The following is a 23,902-nucleotide window of genomic DNA, read 5'->3' as shown; positions in this document are numbered from 1 at the left end:
AGAATCCCAGAGTTTGAAGACCGGAAGGGTGTCCAAGACTCTGTCCTCTGGGGCAGGAATCCTCTTGACGTTCCAGAAAGGTGAGTGCCACCGAGAGTGAGTGCCTCTTGTGCCACCATCTGTGTCCCCCTCTAAGGGCACACCCTGCCCTCAGATGGGAAAGTGGGGACAAGCCAGTGATCTTTCATCTCCTGACACCTGTCTCATGGGCCTGTGGGGCCTCACATGCTATGTCTCCAACATCAACCCTGCCAACCCAGGGCCACAATCCCTGAAGAAAGGTAAATCCTCCTCCTCCTTCCCTGGTCCCAACCCTGTGTCCTCAGGACCAGCGTCCAGGGTCCTGAAATCACATTCAACCCATAACTCAAAGGGTTAGGTGTTAAGGTCTGCTCTCTACATGTCCAAGCACAGGCAACAGAAAGTGATGAGGGGCTTCCTTGGTGGTGCAGTAGTTGAGAATCCACCTGCCAATGCAGGGGACATGGGTTCAAGCCCTGGTCTGGGAAGATCCCACATGCCGCAGAGCAACTAAGCCCGTGCACCACAACTACTGAGCCTGCACTCTAGAGCTTGCGAGCCACAACTACTGAAGCCCGCACACCTAGAGCCTGTGCTCCGCAGCAAAGAGAAGCCACCGCAATGAGAAGCCCGAGCACCACGACAAAGAGTAGCCCCCGCTCACAGCAGCTAAAAAGAAAGCCTGCGCGCAACAAAGACCCAACACAGCCAAAAAAATAATAAATTAAAAAAAAAAGTGATGAGATGCCTCAGTTTGGCCAGGAGTGTCCTCATTATTTATTTTTGGCTGCGTTGGGTCTTCATTGCTGTGCTCGGGCTTCCCATAGTTGTGGCGAGCAGGGGCTACTCTTTGTTGAGATGCACGGGCTTCTCATTGCAGTGGCTTCTCTTGTTGTGGAGCATGGGCTCTAGGCGTGCGGGTTTCATTCGTTGTGGCTCACGGGCTTCAGTAGTTGTGTTAGATATTACGACGAAGATGTTAGATGTTGTACCTACGTAAGCCTATGAAATCTTCAATTTTATTATTGAGGATTATTATTATGATAACTCTATTATCCTCATTTCACAAACAGGAAAACAAAGAAAACAGAGGCTTAGAGAACTTAAGTAACTTGCTAAGCATCACACAGCGAGTAAGTGGAGAAGCTGAGCTTTAAGCTGATGTCTGTCCAAAGCTCTCCCTTACTTCTCTGCACAAAAGCAGAGACAAATCATGAGATGTTGGGATTGCTTCCTAAATTGCCCTAGACTCAGTCGTCACAGCACTTTTCCAGTGGGCCTTCCACTCTCTCCAGCGTGGAGGCCAGGGTTACCCTCGTTGCTGCTGACCTAAACAGCCCAGGCTCCCTCGCCCCCTAAGTCACTTCCAGGCACAGGGTCCTTCTGCAAAACTGGATTATCACCTGTATCCTTAAGCTTCTGAGGCCCCACGAGGACCCAAGAGATACTGCAGAGCTGTGCTCTCCTGCCCCATGGTCCACACCGGACCCTCCATGCTCCTCCCACACCTAGGATTCAATGCTCGACTCTCCAGCACATTCCCTCTTCTCAGAAAGTTCTCAGACCTTCTCCATCCTTCTCAAGTCCCCGGTTAAATCCAACCACTGTGTGCAGAGGCTCCTCCTGCCTGCCCAAATGGGAAAGTTGAAGATGCTAGGGGAGGGGGTGCCCTCTCCCCTTCCTGCTCACCACATCCCTGGTCCTCACCTCCCTCCCTCAGAACTGAGAGGCAGAAGCACCTGGCCTTCTTTAGGCCCGTGAACACCTCTGTGGCCTTGGACGCCCCCTCTGGGTTGGCTGGGTTTTGATGCCCCCTCACCCCCCCACCTTCTCTGATGGTGCTTCCTCTGCCTTCTCAGCCAGCTTCTCCTCAGGGCCCTGGGCTTTTGTCTACATTTCCCCCGATCCCTTTCATGCGTACTGTATCAGACCCTACCTCAGGCCAAGTCACTGGCACATTCGCATTTGGGAATTCACAGTTTGCAGAATCACAAAAGAGGGGCACAAAAGTTTCTCTGACAGCTCTGGCCCACCACCCTTGGTCTCTGGCCGGTGAAACAGTTTGCACACTTATCACACCCCTGGGCCAGGCCCACTTATGTCTGTTGCCTTGAGGGACTTCAGCCAGCAGGAGCTGGGAATAGGGGTCAGCCTTTATGGGAAGACTGGGGCCCAGGGGCTTGGGACTGCTTTCCCCCACGACCTATTCTTGCTCCACTTTCCCCTTTCTCCATCTCACGGACCCCCTCCCCTGACTCGCAGACCCTGGGCCAGTTTGCAGTGGCTGTAGCGGGTTAGGAGGCACGGATCCCACTTCAAATGGGGGTGGGGTTGGGGGCCTCTCGTAGGTACAGACCGGCCCTTCCTCCCCACGCGAAATGTGGAGCCAAGGCTGCGGCAGCCTGCAGACTTCGGCCGGGTGGGAGGATGCTGGAGGGGTTCCCGTGCCCCGTCGGTGGGAGTCGGGGCAGGGAGAGCTCAGCCCGCTAGGGCAGACCGGGGTCGAGGTCGCCTCACCGCTTCCGAGACTTGGGCGCTCACCTTCCAGCAGGTCCCTCGCGGCTCAGGTCGTTAGGGACGCCCTGTGTCGTTAGGGGGCGGGTCCTAGACGACGGGTGCGCGTGCGCGCTTGTGCAAGCCGGGCTCTGCTCTTGGAAGGTTGTCGCAGCGTGCCTTGGCCCAGGGTCGACGCAAAGAAGTGTCCGTCTGAGGCGCTCTGTGGGGCCGCCAAGCAGGCAGGGGGAACCCTGGCGGTGCGGCACGCTTTGTGCGTCTTGGGGACATGTTTAGGAACGGGTGGGCTTTTGAGGGGGAAGGTGGGGAGTGGGGGATGGCGGCAGGGCTCCTGGACCGCTATAGTGCTGTTCCTTCTCGGAGCCTTTTGTGTAGAAATGGAGGTGGGCATGACGAATGGAAAGAGGGTCTCGGAAAAGCATCAGCAGCCAGTCTTTTCTGGAAGAGGAGAAGGGTGGAAGGGCACCTGTAGGCGTTCCTGAACTCCCCTGAGGCCCCCGGTTGACGCCAGGCCCTGCAGGGGAGCAGTGGGCTGCGGCATCCCTGCAGAGGTGCCCTTGGCCTTTCTTCAGGGTGTCAGCAAGGCTGAAGAGTGGCACCAGGCAGGAAGGCCCAGGCCTCCACAGTGCTCCCTCCCACAGCCCCAAGCCTGACACCAGGAATGACCAACTTCATGGGGGCTGGCTAGTTAGAAAAGGAAATTGTACTTCAAGAGGGGAAGAGCAACCAAGAGTGGTGGGAAGTTTCACTGGAGATAGAGCTTAGCTTTAATTTCAGCTCTGCTGATGATTACTAGTTGGTTACCCTGGACAAGTTAGCACCTTAGAAGTTCAGTTAACTCATTAATAAAATGGGTACCCCCAACTCCTCACCTTGGTGTCCACATGTAAAGAGATAGGCCTTTGCTGAGCACCAGTGAACAGTGGCCACTGCTCCAGTTGCCAAAAACGCAAGGGAAAGCTTTGCAACTCCTCAGGGCTGCAAGCAGCCAGGGGCCAAGAATTCAGGTCCCTTTCGAGCCCTCATCAGTGATTTACCAACGAATCACTGGTGCCTCACTTAGAATAAGAAATCATGCAGGAAATGATGTCAGGAGGCTGCTCTTTTTTAGGCTCTGCTCTAATAATTTTGACTAAATGGCCACAGAACTTCGCAGCCAGAGAGCCTCTGACTTGGAGATGGGTCCCCTGAGGTCCCTTCTTTCATCCAGCAACAGAGATCTGCGAACAGACGTGGCGCTCCCGTGTCTGGCCTGGTCCTGGGTGGATTCATTTTGGTAGGGGAGGAGGGCTGCCCTCCATCCCTTGGCTTCCTCCGGCTCTGAGCTGCCAATTTCAGCTTCAGCTTCACCTCAGGCTTGGGGCAGGTGCTGTGCAACTTGTTTTAAAAGAGTAGGCTTGCTCTGGCTCCGCTCCCTTCTGACCCCAAGGCCTGCCACCTGCCTGTTCACTACCCACTCAGGCCCCTGCACTGGCTCTTCCCTTGGAGGTCCACGTGGCTCACACCCTCCCCCAGATGCTACCCCCACCCTCCCACTCCCCAGTTCCGCTCTCTCTGCAGACCTCATCCCCATCTGACACCCTCTTCTTTCTCTTCATTGCTGTTTCCCCACTGGAAGCAAACTCCACAAGGGCAGGACGTCTGGTTGGTTCTTGCCACATTCTCAGCAACTGACCAGTACCTGTTAGCTCATTTTATCAACAAATCACCAGAGACTTCATTAAAATGAGAAGTTGTTGTTAATGAAATAAGTGACACCAGAGGGGATCTACTTGGCTCTCATGACTTTTATGTGACAGTTAATGGATCTTGGTGGCCAGGGAGGCCTTTGTGGGTGCCCAGAACAGGCTGGCATAGAGGGCCTGTCTAAGCACTTGTGGTGATGAGGAGAGTTCTGATCTGGATGCCGGGTGGCCTTTCAGCCCAGTGTGAGGGGTCAGACTAGTCATGGGGCACCCATTCCAGGTTGCTGGGAGGGGAAAGGCTGCTCTTTATTAGGCGAAAGAACCTTCTGGAGCTTCCTATCCTCTGTGGAATACTTTTTAATCAACAATCACAGCCAGGACAGCCATGTCTTCACATTCAACTAGCGGGGGCCTTCTGCCGTGCCCACTTCTGCCTTCCCCAGCCCACATCTTCTTGTGTCCACTCAGAGCCGAGCCCAGGGCGGTCCTCTTCGGCTCAGCTGCTTGGCCTCCAGGCTCTAGTCCTCTGCTTAGCTTCTGGGGAGGTTCTGCTGGCTCCTTCAGGGCTCCAGGCACTGGCCTGTCTGTTGTCTCTTTAGTCTCTGTGAGTCCCTGAGTGAGCCTGGATCAGAGCTTGTTGAGGGCATAGGCTCGGGCTGTACTGAGGGCAGCTTCCAGGTCAGCAGTGCTTCCGGTGCCCTGGGCCACCACTCGAGAGCCCCAGGCCCTGCCCCCCATGTGGCTGCACACAGCCAGCGCCCAGGCCTCTGCTGTGAAGGCCGGCATGGCACTCTGGGGACAGAAACAGAAGGGGCAGTGATGCAGAGCAGCCCTCCCTGCCACCATCCACTCAACGTACCTTTGAGAGTGGAGTCACGGTGATTAGAACCCTCTCCTGAGCCGGGCACATGGTGGGGGTAATCAGGCGAGGAGACAGGAGAGGGACGGGCTAGGAATGCGTGAGTGGAGGTTGATGAATGGCTGCTACCTGTTTGCAAGAAATGTGCAGCCTGGAGGTGGCGTGGTGGGAATTAGGGAATTTTTCGGTGCCTTCGTGGGTGGGGTGGGGGAGGGGGTGGGTTAGGGAGAAGGGGGTGGGTTAGGGAGAAGGAGGTGGTCCTATCCCCACCCTGGGGTATCTGCAGAGATGGCCTCTACCCAGCTGTGGCTCCCTCGTGTGGGAGGAATAAAAGGTGTGGAATCAGAGAGCTGGACCAGGAGACGGGCGGGGTGGGAGCTGCCCTCCTTCTTTCCTTACCTGGGCCACCTGACAGGCACACAGCACCTGCCCCAGAGGCTGGGGGCTGAGTAGCAGCACGGACGTGCTGGGCGCCTGCTTACACAGCTGCCGGACCACCTTCACCAGCACCTGCACATGGGAGGGGAGATGGCGACCTCACAGCTCCCCGGACTCCCAGCTTCCTCCCTGCCAGGACTTTCCCCTCCCCAGACCCTGGGGCCACCCCCAATTGCAACACTTACTGAGAGGGACTCAGCATAAACTGTGTCCACAATCAGGGGCCCCTCCGAGTGCTGCTGTAGCAGCTCCTGGGTTTTCTGTGCAGCCTGTGAGGCAGGAAGGACAGCACGGGGGTCGGGCTGGGAGGCAATCAGCCCCCACTTCTGAACTGAGCCCCAGTCCAGAAATCCCCTCCCACGGCCCCCTTCCCCCAGCAAAGGTGCCAGGGGTTCTGCCTAGAATGGCCTCCTTCTTTTGGGTCCCCCCTGTGTCCTTCCTCTCCCCCCTCACTTCCTCCCTTTCATCATAGCTCCAGGCCCCTACAAATAGGCCGCTGAAGGTGAAAGGACTAAGGCTGGAGCACAGATGGGTGAGCGGGGGCGGAGGGGGGAGGATCCACAGTCAAGGAGCAATTAGGGCTGAATGGCGCAATCAAGTCAGCTTCCTGGAGGGAGAGTCTGAGCCAGACTTGGGAGTTGGGGGGAGAGACCCAGTTTGGCAGAGAGAGAAGTGGGGAAATGGCCTGATGATGGCACTCAGCTGGCAGGAGAGGGAGGAGCTGCCACCCACCCCCACGCCCCTGCCAGGCCTTGAGGCTTCTCAGCGTGCGTGCTAGAGCATCTCTGACCCTTGCTGGGTGTGCCTGGTATCGGCCCTCCTGGGTGCAGCTGGACCTCCTCTTACCTGCCCCATTTCCAGTTTCCGGACGGCAGTGTTGGCACGCCGCTGTAGCGCCTTCAGTGTGGCCTGAAGCTCCCGCCGCTGCCACTGAGGCATCACGGCAGTGTCCACGGCCTACGGTCAGAAGCAGTACAACAATCCCTGCCCTCCCTGAGCCACGGTCTCTGAGGCAGGGACCACCAGCAAGGCCAGGGAAGAGACCACACCCACCACATCCCACCCTGCAGACAACCGACAAACATCTGGGCCAGCTGAAGTCTAACAGGACTGCTGGGGAGAGATGGGCAGGGCCCAGGAATGCACGGGGAAGGGAACATGGCCAGGAGAGGGAGGGGACAGCTCCATGCTGGGGGTGGCCCTCACATCAGTGAGTCGTCCCATGTCCTTGGACAGCCGCTGAGCCTCCACCACATCCCGGCTGCCCTGACTCAGCCGCGCTGCGGCTGCTTCTACCTCCTGGGCCAGGCTCTGGCCCACCTCTCGGGCCTGCAGGGAGGGAACCGGATGGTCAGGACTGCTTGGCTTACTTTCCCTCTCCAAGACAGGCACTCTCAACCCATTGCTGGGCAAGGCCAAGTTAGAAACACTGAACAATCGGGACCCATCAAGGTACCAAATAATCACAGCAGATGCCAGTTGCCAGCAGCTGGTGCTCAGGTACGAACACTGGTTCTGCTGCTGGGCATCCCCCGGCCTGAGAGCATCAGCTGTGTGTTCTCTGGCCCCACCCACACCCAGAAGCCTCCCAGGCCCTGCTGGCGTGCTGACCTGCTGGGCCTGCTCCCCAGTGACGGCCAGCAGGCGGGTGGTGCCCTTGGTGAGCTGGCGCTCCCCGATGATGACCAGGTCCCCTATAGCCCCTGTGCGTAGCAGGTGCCTGTGGGCAGAGGGAGGGAGGAGGAAGCCCGGGTGACGATGGGAGAGAAAAGAGCAGCCTGAGCTCCAAACCAGGGGCTGGTGGCTCCAAAGACCAGGGAGGGGAGAAGGTCCAGGGCCCCAGGCCAGAGCAGGCAGAGAGGAGTGACTCACGTCCCACAGCACAGCTCCACAGAAGTCTGCAGTGCGGCCTGGGAGGCTGGGTTCAGCGCCTGGGCCACAGGCACACCCACAGACACCACCCGCACAGGGTCTGGGTATACCTGACAGTGAGAGGGCACAGGTCTGTTAAGGGGCCGGAGGGGAGGGGAGGGGAGGGTGGGGGGGCGGACAGGCAACCTCCACCCCGTGGGCTCCCCCAGCACACCTCATCCAGAGAGCGCAGGCCGGGGACGTGGGCAGTGCGTGCCAGGGCCACCTCCTCCATGTACACGGCCTCATCCTGCCCCACGGCCTTCTGCACAGTGCCCTCCACTGCCCGGAGCTGCTCGGGGGTCAATGGGGCCTGGGGGCGTTGGGGGGAAACAGACAAACCAACAGGCAGTCAGCCCCATGCCTGGGAGTGATGCATGAAGAAGCAGTCAGTGTTCACTGAACTACCCCCAGGTTCTAGAACAGAGGTTAGTACATAACATGTGCTCAGTGCACATTTGTGGAGCTAACAATTCTCTTCTTTAGAAAGCTGCCTGGGGGTCGGGCCTATCGGAAGCTGCAGGCCTTTCACTAGGCACTGAAGGTAGACGAAGAGACAGAAAATGAAGGCTCTGGACTCAGGGCGCTTACAACAAGGGTCAGCCAGTGGGAGAGAAATACAGGATGGGGGAGACGCAGGAGCAAGGGGTAATCGGGTGGAACGAGATTTAGTCAGTGAGCACTTCCCAGAGGATTTGAGCCAGAGGTACAAGGAGACAGGATGGCAGTAAAGGGAGAGGGCAGCTCAGCTTGAGCAAGAATGGCCTGGGTGACAGCAGGGACAAGGAAGCTGGGTGGCTGGAGGTTAAAGGATGGCTCCACACACTGGCCAGCCTAACCCTCACTGGGGCAGGAGGAGCCTGATGGGAAGCCCCCGCCCAAGGCCCCCCCGTGACTGAACGAGAGGCAGCCCAGGCCCCCTTACTGGCCAAACTCCCACACTACCAGACTCCTTCTAAGCCTGTCGCCTCACTTGAAGGCTGCCCCTCTATGCCCTGCTCACCTGCGTGGCCACGTCGAAGCGCAGCCACTCAGGATTGAGATGGGACCCTCGCTGCTCTGTGCCGGGACCCAGGGCCTGCCGCAGCGCCCAGTTTAGTAGGTGGACGGCTGTGTGCTTCTCCATGCAGCTCAGACGCCAGGCCTGAAACACTTCTGTCACCCAGGGTCCTGGGTGTAGGTGGGGGTGGGGAGAGAAAAGGGGCTGCAGGACGGCATGAACAGCAGGGGTGGGGTCCTCACCTCATCCACGTGCAGCTGTACCTGGTCCCCCACCTTTAGGCACTCAGGGGCCACCACCTCATGCAGGATGAAGCCTCCGCAGACCTGGGCCCGGGCCACTGGGAACAGCACGTCCTGGGGGAGGGCAGGGCCAAGGCACTGAGTGCTTGCAGCCTCTCCCTCCCCTTGGTTCCCTTCTGGCTCAGGTCTGCCTCCTGCAGGAGCCTCTGTGTGTGTGTTGGGGGGGCTGGGGGGGCTCACCTGCAGTCCCACCCGCACCAGGTAGCCTCGGTCGGAAGCCTGACCTCCCTGTTCGGCGTAGAAGTTGGTTTTGTCCAGGAGAAGGCCACAGCGCTGGCCTTCCCCCACGGAGGCCACGGCTGTTCCGTCCTCTGTATACAGCTGGAGCACCTGGGCCTCACAGGTGCTGAACTCTGCCAGGGCCAAGAATGGTTATCAGTGCTAGGCAGGGGCTTGGGATGCAGGATGTGGGTCTGTGCCTTCCTTGAAGTCAACAGGCACGGGGCTGGGGGGCACTTCCAGCCGGGGCCCCCAGAGAACCCCGGTGGCTACCCCGGGGAAGGCAAAGGCCTGGTAGCTGGTCTCTGACATCCTTCCCAATCATGGTCAGGCAAGCCCGTGGCCACCCACCTCAGTCCAGGGTCTCACCATAACCGCCACTGGGTCGCAGGGAGTAGTTGTACTTGGGGCTGTCATCGGTTGGGGGCACCCCTTGGCGCTGTAGCTCCCCCAGTGCATGGATGTCAAGCTGCAGTCCCTGCTCCTGAACTGGCTCGGCCTGCCGTGCCCGGTGCTGCGGGACAGGCGTGTGTGCACGGAAGGGGTGCACGGAGAATGCAATGAGACTTGAGTCTCCAGAGAGCCCTGTCCCTGCCACACAGTTGTGTGAACACTGCACCCCGTCTGGAATAAGCCCTCAGGCTGGGCTGGCTGCTAGAGACCCTGGGCTGGCTGGTGAACCACCCCTTGTGCAGGGGTCTCAGGACCAGGCCTCCCTCACCCACTGCTGCCCCCAACGGCCCCTCTCTAGGCCCTTGTGCTGGCCTCTCCCCTTCTGCTACTCTGTGTGGCCCACTGAACTAGCGTTCCCCTCCACGGACTGTGGGCGGGGCCTGAGTGAGGGGACAGACCCTACCTCAGACTCCTGTTTCCCTCAATAGCTGCAGCTCCTCCCACAAGAACTCAGGGCTGGGGAAGGGGCCGACGCGTCCCAACAGAGCCCTGTGTGGGAGTGCCCCAGCCGGTACCTGGGCCTCCTCCTGAGCCAGCCGCTCCAGTCCCGCAGAGTCCAGCTGCACCCCTTTCTCCTCCAGCATCAGTTCCACCAGGTCCAGGGGGAGCCCCAGGTTCCCAGACAGTGACAAGGACCAGGCCACTTCGGCTATGAGAAAGGAAGACGAGGGACGTAAGGGGTGTTGAGGGAGGAGGGGCAGGATGGAGGGAGGGAGAAGAAGTGAGGGAGAAGTAAGGGCCAGGGCTTTTCTGACCACACAGAAGCCACTGGGTGCCAAGCACAAGTGCCCCCTCCCCACACCGGGCAGGCCCGGGAAAGGGGTCACCTTCAGGCCCCAAAGCCAGAGCTGGGGGTAGCCCAGGGTCCTCCCCTTGGCATATGTCATTTCAAAGGAGGTGAGAAGCTCATTCTCAGCATGAAGCCAGCCTTGGAAAGCAGAGACCACAGGCAGGGCCAGCTGGGCAGCACGGAAGTGAGGAGAAGCAGGGAGGTGCTGGAGAGAGAGTACGGGGAGAGGGATGTCGGGGAGGAGGGGGGATGCGAGGCCTGGGCCTGGCTCGCCTAAATGGGTCCCTCACACCTCGGCCAGGTGCCCTGCTCACCAGGGAACACATCGGAAGGCCCCAGGCGCCTCAGGGTCCGCTCGATGATCCGCCGACCCCGCTGCAGAGAGGCCAGGAAGGCCGCCTCACCCTCTGACACCAGGCTGGCTATCTGAATGGGGGCAGGGCAGGGCTGGAGCTCGGTCTCCTGAGAGGGAGCCCCTCCCTCCCCCATCCAAATCCAGTACCTGGGCTGAGTTCCTCTGCAGTTCCGGATAAGCACCTCCCTGGGGGCGGCGGACAGGGCTGAGGAGGTGTCAAAAGCAACCAGCCCACTCTGCACCTCCACCCTGGGCCTCCCTGGGGACACCTGCCTTGGAGACTCAGAGAGGCTGATGGACGGGGGAGGGATCCAAATGGGGAATCAGTTTCTCTGGGGGGAGGGGGACTGATACGGGCAGAAGGGGGTCCCGAGGTCAAAGGCTCAGCAGCCTGGGCCAGAAGGCCTCCTGAAGGCTCCCTGCTTCTTGTAAGCCCACTGAGAGGACGTTGGGCTGGACATTTAGGGTGGGGAACCCAGGCCGGGGCACTGTATGGGCTCAGCGACAGGCTCCGCGAGACCCCAGGGAGGCCCAGGGAAGTGAGGAAGCTCTGCCCTTACCAGCGTCTCCACCACTACAGGCACCAGGCTGCCCAGGAAGCCAGGTGGTGCCCGCAACAACTCTGTAGAGAACCGCACGGCTCGACGGAGGATCTGACGAAGCACCAGCCTAGAAGGATTCAGAGCCCAGGTGAGCCCCCAGCAGCCCCTGGTCAGCAGGGAGGGGAGAGGGGAGGGCAAGGTCCAGGGTGTGTGCTCGCTTCCCCCTCCTCCTGCCATCTCAACCCGACCCACCTCTCCATCTCCTCCCTTCTCTCCCCTGCAACCCCCAGCAGCCCCTGCCCCTGCTGTAGCCCTTGCAGACTCACGGTGCACCAGACATCCCAGGAGAGACGCCGTCGGCGATGCAGACGCTGAGCGTGCGGATGTGGTCAGCCACCACACGGTACGCTGTGTCTGTGTGCCCCTCGTCTGCTGCCCCGACCCGGCCCGAGTAAGGGGGTGCCCCGCAACCCTGGGTAGCAGGAGAGGAGACATGGCTGCCCACCCTGTCTGCCCTGGCCCAGGAGGGACACTCTCCATCACTCCTGGAGCATCTGCCCTCACCCCTAAAGCTGACCGCATCTGGAATGGCCTGGGCCAGAGAAGCTTCAAAGGTGAAAGAGAGCCAGTCCCTGCCTCCTGGGGCCCACATTCAGCACAGACAACGAGCACAGCTGCGATCATTTACTGAATTTCTATTATCAGAACCGGGTGGGTACTTGAATGATACGGTGTCTGATCCCTAAAACTTCCTGTTCTGGGAGGTGTTAAAGTGGAAAGTGGAGAAGAAAAAAAAAAAAAAAGACAAGACCAAAAAAAAGTGGAAAAAAATAAAAACAAACAGAAAAAGAGGAAAGTGAGACTGAGAGGAGCTAAGTTCTACAAGGGCACACAATTCAAGAGCAGATCCGAGATTTGAACCAGGCCCGTCCCACCCAGGTGCTCTTCATTCCCCACACCCGCCTCTACAGCCTCTATGGGCGCAGGGAAGGAGTGTGTGAGCTGTGAATACATTAAGCTGTGCTCCAAAGCAGAGTGCTTGATTCATCCAGCTCCAAACCTGTCTCTTCCCCAAGCTTCACCCTCTCAATAAACAGTCCTGCCATTCACCACATTACTCAAGTCAAAAACTTGGGAGCCAGCCTTGACCTTCTTTCCTCTCCCCATCCAATCCATCAGTGGGGCCTTTTGTGTCTACCTCTATGAGATCTCTCAAATCAATCTACTTTTCTCCACTTCCACTGCTACCAACCTGAGCCACACCCTATTATCTTTCCTGAACTATGAAATAGGCTCCCGATTGGTTTCTCAGCTTCTACTCTGGTCTCCTTCCAGCCTATCCTTCACACAGCAACAGGAGTGGCCTTTTAAAAGTGTCAATCAGATGGTGCCCCTACTGCCTTGGAGCCCATCTCACCACATTTAGAATAAAAGACTCACTTTGGACTTCAAGGCCCCACAAGATCTGACTCCTGCCTTCCTCTCTGTGGTAGATTGTTTGCAAAATTGGCCACAATCCTTCCCTTTCCTGTGTGCATGCCACTTTGCAATGTGACTTTACAGGTGCTTCCTATCAAGGAAGAGAATTTATTTCTCCATCCCTTGGATCTGGGCTAGACTTGTGACTTGCTTTGGCCAACAGAATGTGGTGGAAATGACACTGTTCTGAGCCCAGGCCTCAAGAGGCCTCATGTGCTTCCACTCTCCTTCTTGGAACCTTGCCAAGCTGTCATGTGAACAGGCCCGAGCTAGCCTGCTGATGACAGACATACAACCCGGTCATTGCCATAGCCCCAAACTGACAGCCAGCCAACTCCCAGAAGTAGAGCTGCCTAGCAGCTGACCACAGATGTATGAGTGAGCTCATACAGGACCAAGAGTGACCCAGCTGAGCCCAGCCTACATTGCTTGTCCACATTCTCACACGCTATATAAATGTTTGTTGCTTTCAGCCACAAAATGTTAGGTGGTTTATTATACAGCAAGGGCGAACCCACACACACTCCCAACTGTAACCCACATGATTCTACTTCAGCTGGCTGGCCACTCTGTTCCTCTCCTGCATCAGGGCCTTGGTATTCGCTGTTGCCTCTGCCTGGAGTGAGTTTCCTGTGGCTGATTCCTCTTTCAGGTTTCAGCTCAGAGATATCTCCTTGATGAGCCTTCCCCAAACATGTCATCTAAGATTCTTCTCTACCCCCTGTCCCCTGCCAATTACTATCACCCAGGTTTACTGCCTATTCACAATCTGTAAACTGCTATCTTGTTCTTTAATACATTTATTTATTACCTATTTCTTAGGCTAGAATGTAATCTCCATGATCTCTTTTCTCTTTACTGCTGTATCTCCTGAACCAAGCACAAAGATTTAACACAAAGTAGGCACTCAACACATATTTTTTGAGTAAATGAAGGAAGGAAGGAGCCAGGAGCAATATCAGGCAGTAAATATGAATCGGAGCCTCACGTCTGACACCTCCGTATCCTTGGCTAGCCACTGTCCCCACAGGCAAGAAAATATTCTGAGTTCTCAACAAAGATGGAAAGCAATGGCAGTGAGCACTGGTGAGAGCAGGTCAGAGGGGCTTCTGGAAGGGAAGAGGCGGGCTCACCTGGTGTATGGCATTGAGCAGTGGGGAAAAGAGGTCGGTGTCGTAGGTGGAGCGTCTGCCTTGCAACACGGCCAGCAGCCTTTCCAGGCCCATTCCCGTGTCCACGTGCCGCTGGGGCAGGGGCTGCAGGCTTCCATCTGCCTCTCTGGCCAGGAAAGGTGTGCAAGGTGAGGCCCCCCACAGGATTACAGGTATGAGGCAGACGCTCAAGTGGCATAAAGGGATGGGGGAGGGTCCTGGGGGGCTGACAATGGGAGGAACCAGAGGGCAGTATCATCTCCCCACCCCACCCCCAAAAGCAGACGACGATGGCCTTGGGTGCCGTCCTTTCTCATAAAGAGTGATCTCCACCTTCACCCTCTGCTTGGGCCCTTGCCTGGACCCAGGCATCCCCTTTCTGGGACACAACTCTTTGCTTTAGAAAGAGACATGTCAAGGCTGGTAGAAAATCTTAAGAGATCATCAAGTTCAACTCCATCATATAAGAGAGCAGAGTCTGGAGAGCAGCAGTGACTAGTTTCAACTGTCATGGGCAAAGACGAGGATTAAATCAATTACTATCTGAAAAGTGTTTAGAAATATGCCTGGCACATTGTAAACGCCGTTTAAGTGTTTGTTTTTATAAGAAATGGATCAAAGTGTCCTGACTGCCAACTTTTTCACTTCCAGTCAGGGATTTCCCTCCTGCTTTCGCACCCCATTACCTGTTGTGCTGCATGAAGACCAGATTCCAAAGCTCCACCAGCTGGGGGGCTCCCACCCCACCAGCCAGGTCATAGTGGATCTCAGTACAGGGCCCACAAGGGCCAGTATCCCCCATCTCCCAGAAGTTCTCCTGTGGTCCAAAGGAGAGCATGCGGCTGGCAGGCACCCTGGGAAGGAAGCCAGACGGGTGGTGGGGAGACAAAGGCAGAATCTGGGATCCCCTCTGCCAGGAGAACCCTTCCATTAAGCTCAGCAGGAGGAGGAACAGGGCTGACCCTACAGTATCCCGGGATATGCTGAGACTCTCTGGTAGCCTCTATTTTCCAGTCCTCTTGTGCTCCAGGAGTGGATATAAGTGGGGGTGGACTCACCCTAAGTTGAGCCAGATGTCCCTGCTCTCCAGGTCCGGGCCCAGCCCAGCCTTGGGGTCACCACCAAAGTAGGAGACCCAGAGCCTGTCCTCAGGGATCCCATAGACCTGAGTCAGCAGTTCCCAGGCCATGCTGCAAGCCTCCTCCTGCAGTGCAAACCCATTGGGAAGAGGAAAATGGGTGAGAAGAAGGCCCCACTGAAGTTCCAATCAAGCCACATGAGTTCAGGCCTCGGCTTAAGACAAAACCATTTCCACTGCCCACGTTGTTTCCAGAACAAGCCATGAGAGTTTTTCCTGCATAGAAAGCTTCCTCCCTCTTCTGAATCCTACTTTCTTTCAAGTCCCACATTCTCCATGAAATCCTCTATCCACCCTAGCCTGGGATGATTTTTAACTCCTGCACTTTAGTATTGCTGTCTCACCATTTATTCATACAATAATTATTGACCAGCCATTAGGCAGGAGGCATAGTCCTGGCCCTCAAGGAGTTTACAACCCAATCAGGGAAACGAGACACATTCCTATTATAAGTGTTCATCTAGCACTTTGCCTCTGTGTCTGGTCTGAAGCCCTCCCTAAGCAGACTCTAAGAGTGGAGACAGGACTAACCTTGACCCCTTTCTTGGCTGACCACTGACCCTCTCCTAACTCCAGGGCTTCCTGGAGACTCACCTTAAAATATACCCCCCGAAAGGCCCAATTGCCGAGCATCTCAAAGAATGTATGATGGGAAAGGTCTCGGCCCACATCCTCCAGGTCGCTGTGGCGTCCTCCAGCCCTCACACATTTCTGGCTGTTGGCCACACGTCGGAAGCCTGCCATCTCGCTTCGTGGATCCACAGTGCCCAGGAAGATTGGCTTGAACTGGAAACACATGAAGGGCGAGAGAGAGATCCCAGACCCTCAGCAGAAGGGAAATGTGGAGGGTGTGGAGAGAGATGGTAGTTCAGAGTGAAGGCTGACCGTGCCCCTGAGAGGCCAGGGGGGCAGATTGGGAGCGTGGGGGCACCCATCTCTGGTGTGTCTGGGCAGACAAGGGGTAAATAAATCATGAAACAGAGACTCTGCTAGTAAAATAAGCAAGGTAAAAGGAGGAATGTGTTGGTGGCTGGAAACAGAGCAAGTCTAGAGAGGGTAAGTGGTGCTCGAAGTCAAAAGCTTAGAGAACACAGTCTAGCACATAGCATGTGCTCAACATTTATTTTAATGAATGACTTATCTTTATTTAAAGAACTAATAAATGAAGCCAGACTTCCCCCACGGGACTCCACACCCGCCATTCCTGGACCTAAAACTCAACCTCAACTCAGAAGTTGCCCAGTGGAGCCCTCTCCAAGCCCTAATTTGTGCCCCAAACTCTAAGCCTAACCACGCACAGCCCTCTTTCCCCCAAAAGCTAGGAGCTCCGCCCTTCGCTTCTTTTGCCCAATCCCGCAACGCCTTTCTCTCAGGAAAAAAATCACAAACTCCGCCCAGATCAGCGTGGCTCAGCCCCTACCTGGTTCATGCCCGCGTTGACGAAAAGCAAGCTGGGGTCGCCGCGGGGCCTCACGGAAGAGGATGGCACCAGGCGGTGGCCATGGCGGTCCCGAAAGAAGCTCAGGAAGGCGTCCCGCACGGCCGCGGCCTGGGTTGGAGGGGCCTCGGATGAGAGCGCCCGACGGCTGGGGCCCCGCCATTGCGGCGACCTTCGAATGGCCCGCCGAAGTCGCCCGGCTGCAGCTGCCACCGACGCCGCCATCTTAACTCGGGGCAGTGACTTCACGGGTCAAAGGGCAGTGCGGAGATAGAAGGTAACTTGAGAAGGAGGCCAGGCGTTTCCTACAGCGACCCCTGGCGACAGGAGGAGTCAAAGCAGCTTCTGCCTCCGGGTGGAGGTGATTGGGAAGGAGGCGCCTGCCAGAGCCCATCTAACACAAGCGGCCTGGAACACAGTAGGCCCTTAATTCATTTGGCATTCAACAAATATTCATTGAGAGGCTACTGTGTGCCAGGCATTATTTTAGGCGCTTAAGGTACATTAGTAACAAAACTGACAGGGAATTCCCTGGTGGTCCAGTGGTTAGGATTCTGGAGCTTTCACTGCTGGGGTGGGTTGGATCCCTGGTGGGGAAACTTAAGATCCCGCAAGCCACAAGGCACAGAGAGAAAAAAAAAAAAAAAATTGACAAAAGTCCCTGCCCTCCAGAAATCTATATTATAGCAGTGATAATTATGTTTAATTTTTTCATTTACATGTTACTTTTATTTTTCTTTATTTTTTATTGAAGTATAGTTGAATTACAGTGTTGTGTTAATTACTGCTGTATAGCAAAGTGACTCAGTTATACATATGTATACATTCTTTTTCATATTCTTTTCCATTATGGTTTATCACAGGATACTGAATATAGTTCCCTGTGCTATACAGTAGGACCTTGTTGTTTATCCAATTATGTTTATTAATTTTGCAAGTTTACAAATACAGTTGCAGTGAAAAGGTGTGGATTCAACTCTGTGTGGTGTATGTATGTGTGTGTGTGTGTGTGTGTGTGTGTTTCCAGGCTGAGGGAAGAAGGCAGAGATGGCCAAGGGAGGTGATATCAGCATTCATTCAAGAGTCATTCAACTAATATTTATTGATACCTACTATGTGCCAGACAGTGTGCTGGGTACTTCTGGGTTCTTTTTGCCCTTGGCATTGGAAATGGCCATTTTGTTCTTAGGGAGTGAAGCAGGCCCTTTGGAGCAGGAGTTTAGCGGAGACACAGAAGCCAAGCAGCATCTGTTCCATTATTAATTGCTTAATAACATTTAGTCTTTTAATGTGCCTGGGGATTAGAGAGACTCCAGGTCGTCAGGGCAGGTCGAAGCTGTTGGATGATAGCTGAAGAGATGTCTCTCTCTCTCTCTCTCTCTCTCTCTCTCTCTCAGCCTCCCAATGCCCTAGGGTTTTGTGTGTTTTGCTTTAGGGTAAGAGAGATACCTGTTCCACCTCCCTTTCTGTCTTACTCTCCATGGTAACAGCTGTGACCATGAGGCCAACACAAGCGTTTGTGGGTGGAGCCAGATTCTTCACGGGCTTCTCTTGATACCCTATGCTCTTGGTGTGGGAAATTAAGCAGGTAGAGAAGAGAATTTGATAAGGTTAAAGCCCAACAGGGGCAGCAGAGCTGAGGTCAGTGTGATCACCTCTAAGGCTTCAGCCATCTAGCTGAACTCTTTTGGCCACCATTCTTTGTGAGTTATGTTTTTCAGGGGCTTTGAAGACAGTTTCCTTGGGAAATGTGTAGTCTTTTTTTGGACTTGAGTTTCTATAGTGATAATGAATTTTCGAGTTTGTATTCTGACAGAACCCATGGCATCTATCCTGTGATCCTCTGTTTCTTCCCTTGCCCACGTAGATTAAAGGTGTTGTTTTGAAAGTGTGTTTTGCCTGTTGGTTTTTCCAGTATTTTTGGAAGAGGAACCTAAAGCCAGATGGGGATTTCTGTGAGATTCATGATCTTGAGACAAGACTGTGGAATTCTTCCCCAAATTGAGATGGGAGTGTTTTGCTAGAGAAATCTAGTAAGGGCCTCTACCCAGTACTGACGTCACCTTTTTTTTTTTCCCTTCAGATTTTGCCCAGAAAGTCTTTGCATTATAGTAGGAACTCCATGTTTTTAGACTATTGTGGATCTAGAGTGGAGCCATGGATTTTTTTTTTCCAAACAGCTTTAATGAAATATGATTCACATACCATACAATTCACCCACTTAAAGTGCACAATTCAAATGGCTTTTAGTACATTCACAGAGTTGTTATCTAACTTTTAGAAAATTGAGATCATTTTCATCACCTCCAAAAGAAACCCCATACCCTTTAGCTATTAACCCCCAATTTCCGAATCCCTCCCAGCCCTAGGCAATCACTAATTACTTTCTATCTCTAAAGATTTGCCTATTCTGAACATTTCATATAAATTGAATCATACAATATATAGTCCTATGTGACTGGCTCCTTTCACTTAGCATAATGTTTTCAAGGCTTATCCATGTTGTAGTATGTATCATGGATTTTTAGAAATGGGTATTTTGGGTTGTTTTCTGTTTGAAGAACATTTTTTCACCCCCCATCTTGTTATTTTGTCCTTGCCATTAAAAATGATTTTTTTTTTGGAATGTGGTGTCCTCTGGTGAGTCAGTCTCTTCTTTTTGATATTCCCCAGTGAAGCAAAGTGGTTCTTCTAGGATTGGGATGTGCTTATTCTGATTTGCCACTGTCATCTGATGAGGAAGTTAAATTTAAGTTCTGCAGTTTCCCAAGATAGATGAATATGGAGACAACTCACCAGAGTGGGAAGTTACTGACCTCAGAACTTCTCTTAGGAGTTCTCATATGTCTTAAAAATCATAGAAATTTCGTTTGGGGGTTTAAAATGGAAATGGGGTCTGTCTCCTGGGAGCTGTTCAGCAGGGTTTGGGTACTGCCTTCCCTGGGGCTGGAATTGCCCTTATATTGCTGTCTGACTTATCTTGGCAAGTCCAAGGAACCCATTCTTTGAGCCTTCTCTTTCCACCTTATTCATAAGAAGTAGTGCCTTTACACTGGGAATGGAAATTGGCCTTCCTGATTTCCCCATTGACTTTGAGAGCAGGAACCTGAGGTCAGTGATGCATTCCATCCTGGACGGATGGTCAGAGGAGACACGAGGGGATTTTCACCCTTGCTAAGCATAAGGAACTCGGCTGTGGGAACTTCTGCTTGTAAATCGTAAAGGCTGTTTTTTAGGGTCTAGGTTAAAAGTTCAACCTACAAGAGGTGTTCCTATTTTGATGTATTTAATATTAATTTTTTAATAAATTTATTTTTGGCTACTTTGGGTCTTCATTGCTGTGCGCGGGCTTCTCCCTAGTTGTGGGGGGTACTCTTTGTTGTGGTGCACGGGCTCTAGGTGCGCGGGTTTCGGTAGTTGTGGCACACGGGCTCAGTAGTTGTGGCACACGGGCTTAGTTGCTCCACGGCATGTGGGATCTTCCCAGACCAGGGATCGGCTTCAGGGATGTCCCCTGAATTGGCAGGCAGATTCTTAACCACTGTGCCGCCAGGGAAGCCCCCCGATGTATTTATTTATGGCTTTGCCATAAATAAAGCAATGCTTTATTGTGAAAGCAACGCTTGTCAAACGTTAATATGCATAGGAATCTCCCGGGATCTTGTTAAAAATGCAGACATTGATTCAGTAGGTCTGGGTGAGGTTGAAATTCTGTATTTCTACCAGGCTCCATGGTGGTGCTGTTGCTGCCTCTCCTCTACCAGACCAAGGGTGTGGTAGAGGAATTGTGGGAAGAGTGTGGACACAGACTATGGCTTGGGACCAGGCCCTTGGGCTTCGGTGCTCCAGTGATCTCCTCTTTCTCCCGGAGACGGTGGGTGGAGCCGGGAGCTCCTTGGGCGCATGCGTGCTCGCTGCCCTCCTCCCCACCCGGAGTCTAGGGAGGGTGGAGGTTGCGTCGGCCTGTTGCTAAGAGACGCGAAGGCGGTGAGGACCAGTGGCGGGGGAGGGGAGCGGCGCCCGGCGCTCTCGGGAACCCAGCTAGAGCTGGGAGAGCAAATGGCGGGGCTGGAAGGGTCGGAGCCTCCTGGGATCGGAAATTCAAGGTTTAGTGGACCTTCGAGGGTCGCAATGCTTGGGTTTGTCCTTATGCATTTTTAAATGGTTACATTTAAATGGTTATATAAGTACCTACATAATATCCTTGATTTTGCTTCTTGGCCTGCAAAATCTAAAATACTGTCTGGCCCTTTGAAAAAAGTTTGCCAACCCCAGACATTTCTTACCCCAGACTTGGAATCAGCCATTTCCAAAAATCCTGGTTACTTTTAGTGGGAAACCATAGTTCAGAACTACAAACTGGGTGCTGGGGATGCTCATTGCTACTGGTTTAATCATTGTTTCTAGGTTTTTATAGAGGACACAGACAGGGAGAATATATATTTACAGATAAAATGTTTCATTAGTGGGTTTTTTTTTTTTTTTTTCATTAGAGGGTTTTAAGTAAGGGAGCAACATGATCTGATTTACGCTTTTGAAAGATCTTTCCCCTGGGAGAGAATGAACTACGGGGACAAGAGGGGAAGCAGGAATGCATATTAGGATGTTGTTTTCCAAGAAAGAAGTGATAGGACAGCAGCAGTGGAGACAAGAAGTGGTTGGATTCAGGCTATATGTGGAGATAGAGCTACCATTTATATATATATACACATACATACACACATACATGCATATATATATGTATGTAGCTGATAGATAGGACGCAGGGAAAGAGAAAAGACCAATTTCTAAGTTCTGACCTGAAACTAGGTAGGTGGTGTTTCCATTCACTGACCTCAGAAAGCCTGGGGAAGCAGGTCCGTGGAAGGGAAATCAAGAGTTTGTTTTGGACACATTAAGTTTAGACATCCAAGTGGAGATGTCACTCAGGGTTGGATATAAAAGTCAGGAGTGCAGAAGCAAGATCAGGGTTATAGCTATAGAATTGGGAGTCACTGGTACATTGGTGGTCCTGGATGAGAGCACCTAGTGGAAGAGCAGGATGGAGGAGAAGAGAGGAGAGTCATGTCCTGGCCTGTATTCTGGGGAGCTGGAAGAGGAGACCCCTTCAGGGAAGCCTGAGAAAGCCATGAGGGTCAGGAGGAAAACTGGAAGAGAAGATGATGTTCAGGTAGGAGGGAGTAGCTGTATCAAGTGCTGCTGAGGGCTGAACAAGATAAGAGCAGAGACCTAATGAATGGATTGGGCAAAGTGGGAGAAGTTTCAGTGGGATGGTTGGACGGAAAGCCCAACTGGAGTGAGAAGGGGAGGTGAGAAGGTGGAGACAGGAAATAGAGACAACTTTGGGGGGATTTTGCAGAAAAACAGAAGCAGAAAAAAAAAAAGAGTCTGGAAGGGGCTATGGGCTCTAGGGAGCATGTTTGTTTTTTTAGGCTGTGCCGGGTCTCAGTTGCGGCATGCAAGCTTCTTAGTTGCGGCATGAGGACTTCTTAGTTGCGGCATGTGGGCTCTTAGCTGTGAACTCTTAGTTGCAACATGCATGTGAGATCTAGTTCCCCGACGAGGGAATGAACCCGGGCCCCCTGCACTGGCAGCACAGAGTCTTACCCACTAGAGCACCAGGGAAGTCCCCAGCATATTATTTTAAGAACTGCAACATTAAGTCTTGTTTGTATGCAGATGGGTATGATCCAGTATGGAGAAGAAACTGACAAAGCAAGAGAATGAGAGCATCATTTCAGTAGCCAAGTTTTTAAGTACTTGAAGGGATTGAAAAATTCAGTACAAAGTGGAGGGATAGTCTGCAGCCACAAGCAAAGACACTCCTTCCATTACAATAAGAGGAGGAGATCTGGATACAAATGCAATAGGTCAGTGGATCTTCCCAGTGGCTGGGAAGGCAAGGAGGACTCACCTTCAAGCATCTGTTTCCTTAATGAATATGCAGTGAGGTGAAGAGGTGAAATTGCTGTCTTGAAAGAGAAGATTTACTAAGGAAGTGCGGTAGGATTAGCTGGAAGCATTGGCTGCTCATTTAAGATTTGAGGTCTTCGATTTAAGCTGAGACTGATCAGCACAATGGGATTTTCTCCATCCATGTTTAGCTGCTCAGGTGCAAGCACAGAGCAGATGGATTATCGGGTGTAATTAGGGCTGCAGTGCTGCCATCTGAGTGTGATGGAGGGAGGGGGGCAGGCATGAGTAAGGGTGTTTGCAGGGAAATGTTTGAAGTCCTGAACCTTGGCCCGTATTTGAATGCTAAGCACTATCCATACAGGCCGTCATCTCATCTAACAGCCTTAGTTAGTATCATGGCTCAAATCTTAAAACTCAAACCTTAAACAAAAACATAATGATAAATATATGTATGTATATATGGCTCCTCCCACCCTCCCTCCTTCGGAAGCTTTGTTGTTTAAGGTGGAGAAAGAGACAAGAGAGTGTTAGCCTATAACATTTAAAAATTATGTTAAAGAGAGTCACAATAGAGACCAGAAGATATTGGAAAGTCATCTTTAAAGTGCTGAAAGAAAAAAACCTATCAACCCAGAATGCCATATCCAGCATAAATATCTTTTTTTTTCCTGTTGTGTTTACTTTTTAAAAAAAAATTATTTTATTTATTTTTGACTGTGTTGGGTCTTTTTTGCTGCGTGTGGGCTTTCTCTAGTTGCAGCGAGGGGGGCTACTGTTCATTGTGATGTGCAGGCATCTCATTGCGGTGGCTTCTCTTGTTGTGGAGCACAGGCTGTAGACGCTCAGGCTTCAGTAGTTGTGGCGTGCAGGCTCAGTAGTTGTGGCTTGCGGGCTGTAGAGCACAGGCTTAGTAGTTGTGGTGCACGGGCTTAGTTGCTCTGCGGCATGTGGGATCTTCCTGGACCAGGGCTCGAACCCATGTCCCCTGAATTGGCAGGAGGATTATTAACCACTGTGCCACCAGGGAGGCCCTTTTGTTTTTGTTTTTTGATGGAACAATGGTTTACTTCAGATGAATATCTTTTTTTTTTTTAATTATTTATTTATTTTTTATTTTTGGCTGTGTTGGGTCTTCGTTTCTGTGTGAGGGCTTTCTCTAGTTGCGGTGAGCGGGGGCCACTCTTCATCGTGGTGCACAGGCCTCTCACTATCGCGGCCTCTCTTGTTGCGGAGCACAGGCTCCAGACGCACAGGCTCAGTAGTTGTGGCTCACGGACCCAGTTGCTCCGCGGCATGTGGGATCTTCCCAGACCAGGGCTCGAACCCATGTCCCCTGCACTGGCAAGCAGACTCTCAACCACTGCGCCACCAGAAAAGCCCAGATGAATATCTTTTAAGGATAAAGACAAAAATGAGAGTGTGGGAATTCCCTGGATGTCCAGTTGTTAGGACTTGACGATTTCACTGCCGGTCTTGGGTTTGATCCTTGGTCGGAGAACTAAGATCCTGCAAGCCGTGCGTCGGGGCCAAAAAACAAACAAACAAAACAAAAACAAAAACAAAAAACTAAGAGAGTTTATTGTCAGCCAACTGCACCACAAGGAAATTCTTCAGGCTGAAGGGCTGTACTACCAGACGGAAAGTCGAGTCTTTAGGTGAATGGAGAACACTGGGGATGGTGACTGTGAATA

At 53.2% G+C, this 23,902-nt stretch overlaps 2 protein-coding genes across 7 annotated transcripts in view; one reads left to right on the top strand and one right to left on the bottom strand.

Moving 5' to 3' along the window:
* Positions 1–4,304: 4,304 nt before the first annotated feature.
* On the bottom strand, positions 4,305–16,535 carry AARS2 (alanyl-tRNA synthetase 2, mitochondrial). 2 transcript variants are annotated; one of them, XM_059938585.1, is made up of 22 exons: positions 16,278–16,535; positions 15,452–15,643; positions 14,778–14,923; positions 14,406–14,573; positions 13,702–13,846; positions 11,416–11,561; positions 11,108–11,216; positions 10,695–10,733; positions 10,507–10,618; positions 9,918–10,051; positions 9,319–9,463; positions 8,911–9,083; positions 8,671–8,784; positions 8,432–8,572; positions 7,604–7,741; positions 7,390–7,499; positions 7,129–7,237; positions 6,724–6,846; positions 6,364–6,474; positions 5,703–5,786; positions 5,479–5,589; positions 4,305–5,012 (listed from the first exon to the last, which is right to left on the bottom strand). In XM_059938585.1, the coding sequence occupies exons 1-22, from the start codon at positions 16,518–16,520 to the stop codon at positions 4,848–4,850; spliced, it is 2,958 nt and encodes a 985-aa protein (XP_059794568.1). In that variant the 5' UTR covers positions 16,521–16,535; the 3' UTR covers positions 4,305–4,847. The 2 variants fall into 2 exon arrangements, with proteins under 2 accessions (XP_059794568.1, XP_059794569.1); XM_059938586.1 differs by lacking the exons at positions 4,305–5,012; positions 5,479–5,589; positions 5,703–5,786; positions 7,390–7,499 and having other exon boundaries at positions 6,384–6,474.
* The window catches only part of SPATS1 (spermatogenesis associated serine rich 1), a 53,883-nt gene continuing 46,243 nt past the window's right edge, over positions 16,263–23,902 (top strand). For all 5 annotated transcript variants that reach the window (XM_059938591.1, XM_059938590.1, XM_059938592.1 and 2 more), the window contains exon 1: positions 16,263–16,572. The gene's annotated coding sequence lies outside the window, so the exon portion shown is untranslated. The remainder of the gene's footprint in view (positions 16,573–23,902) is intronic.

Source organism: Balaenoptera ricei, chromosome 11 (assembly GCF_028023285.1).
Source record: "Balaenoptera ricei isolate mBalRic1 chromosome 11, mBalRic1.hap2, whole genome shotgun sequence".
Taxonomy (NCBI): Eukaryota; Metazoa; Chordata; class Mammalia; order Artiodactyla; family Balaenopteridae; genus Balaenoptera; species Balaenoptera ricei.
The sequence above is the reverse complement of the archived record's forward strand: the minus strand, read 5'-3'. Positions and strand labels throughout refer to the sequence as shown.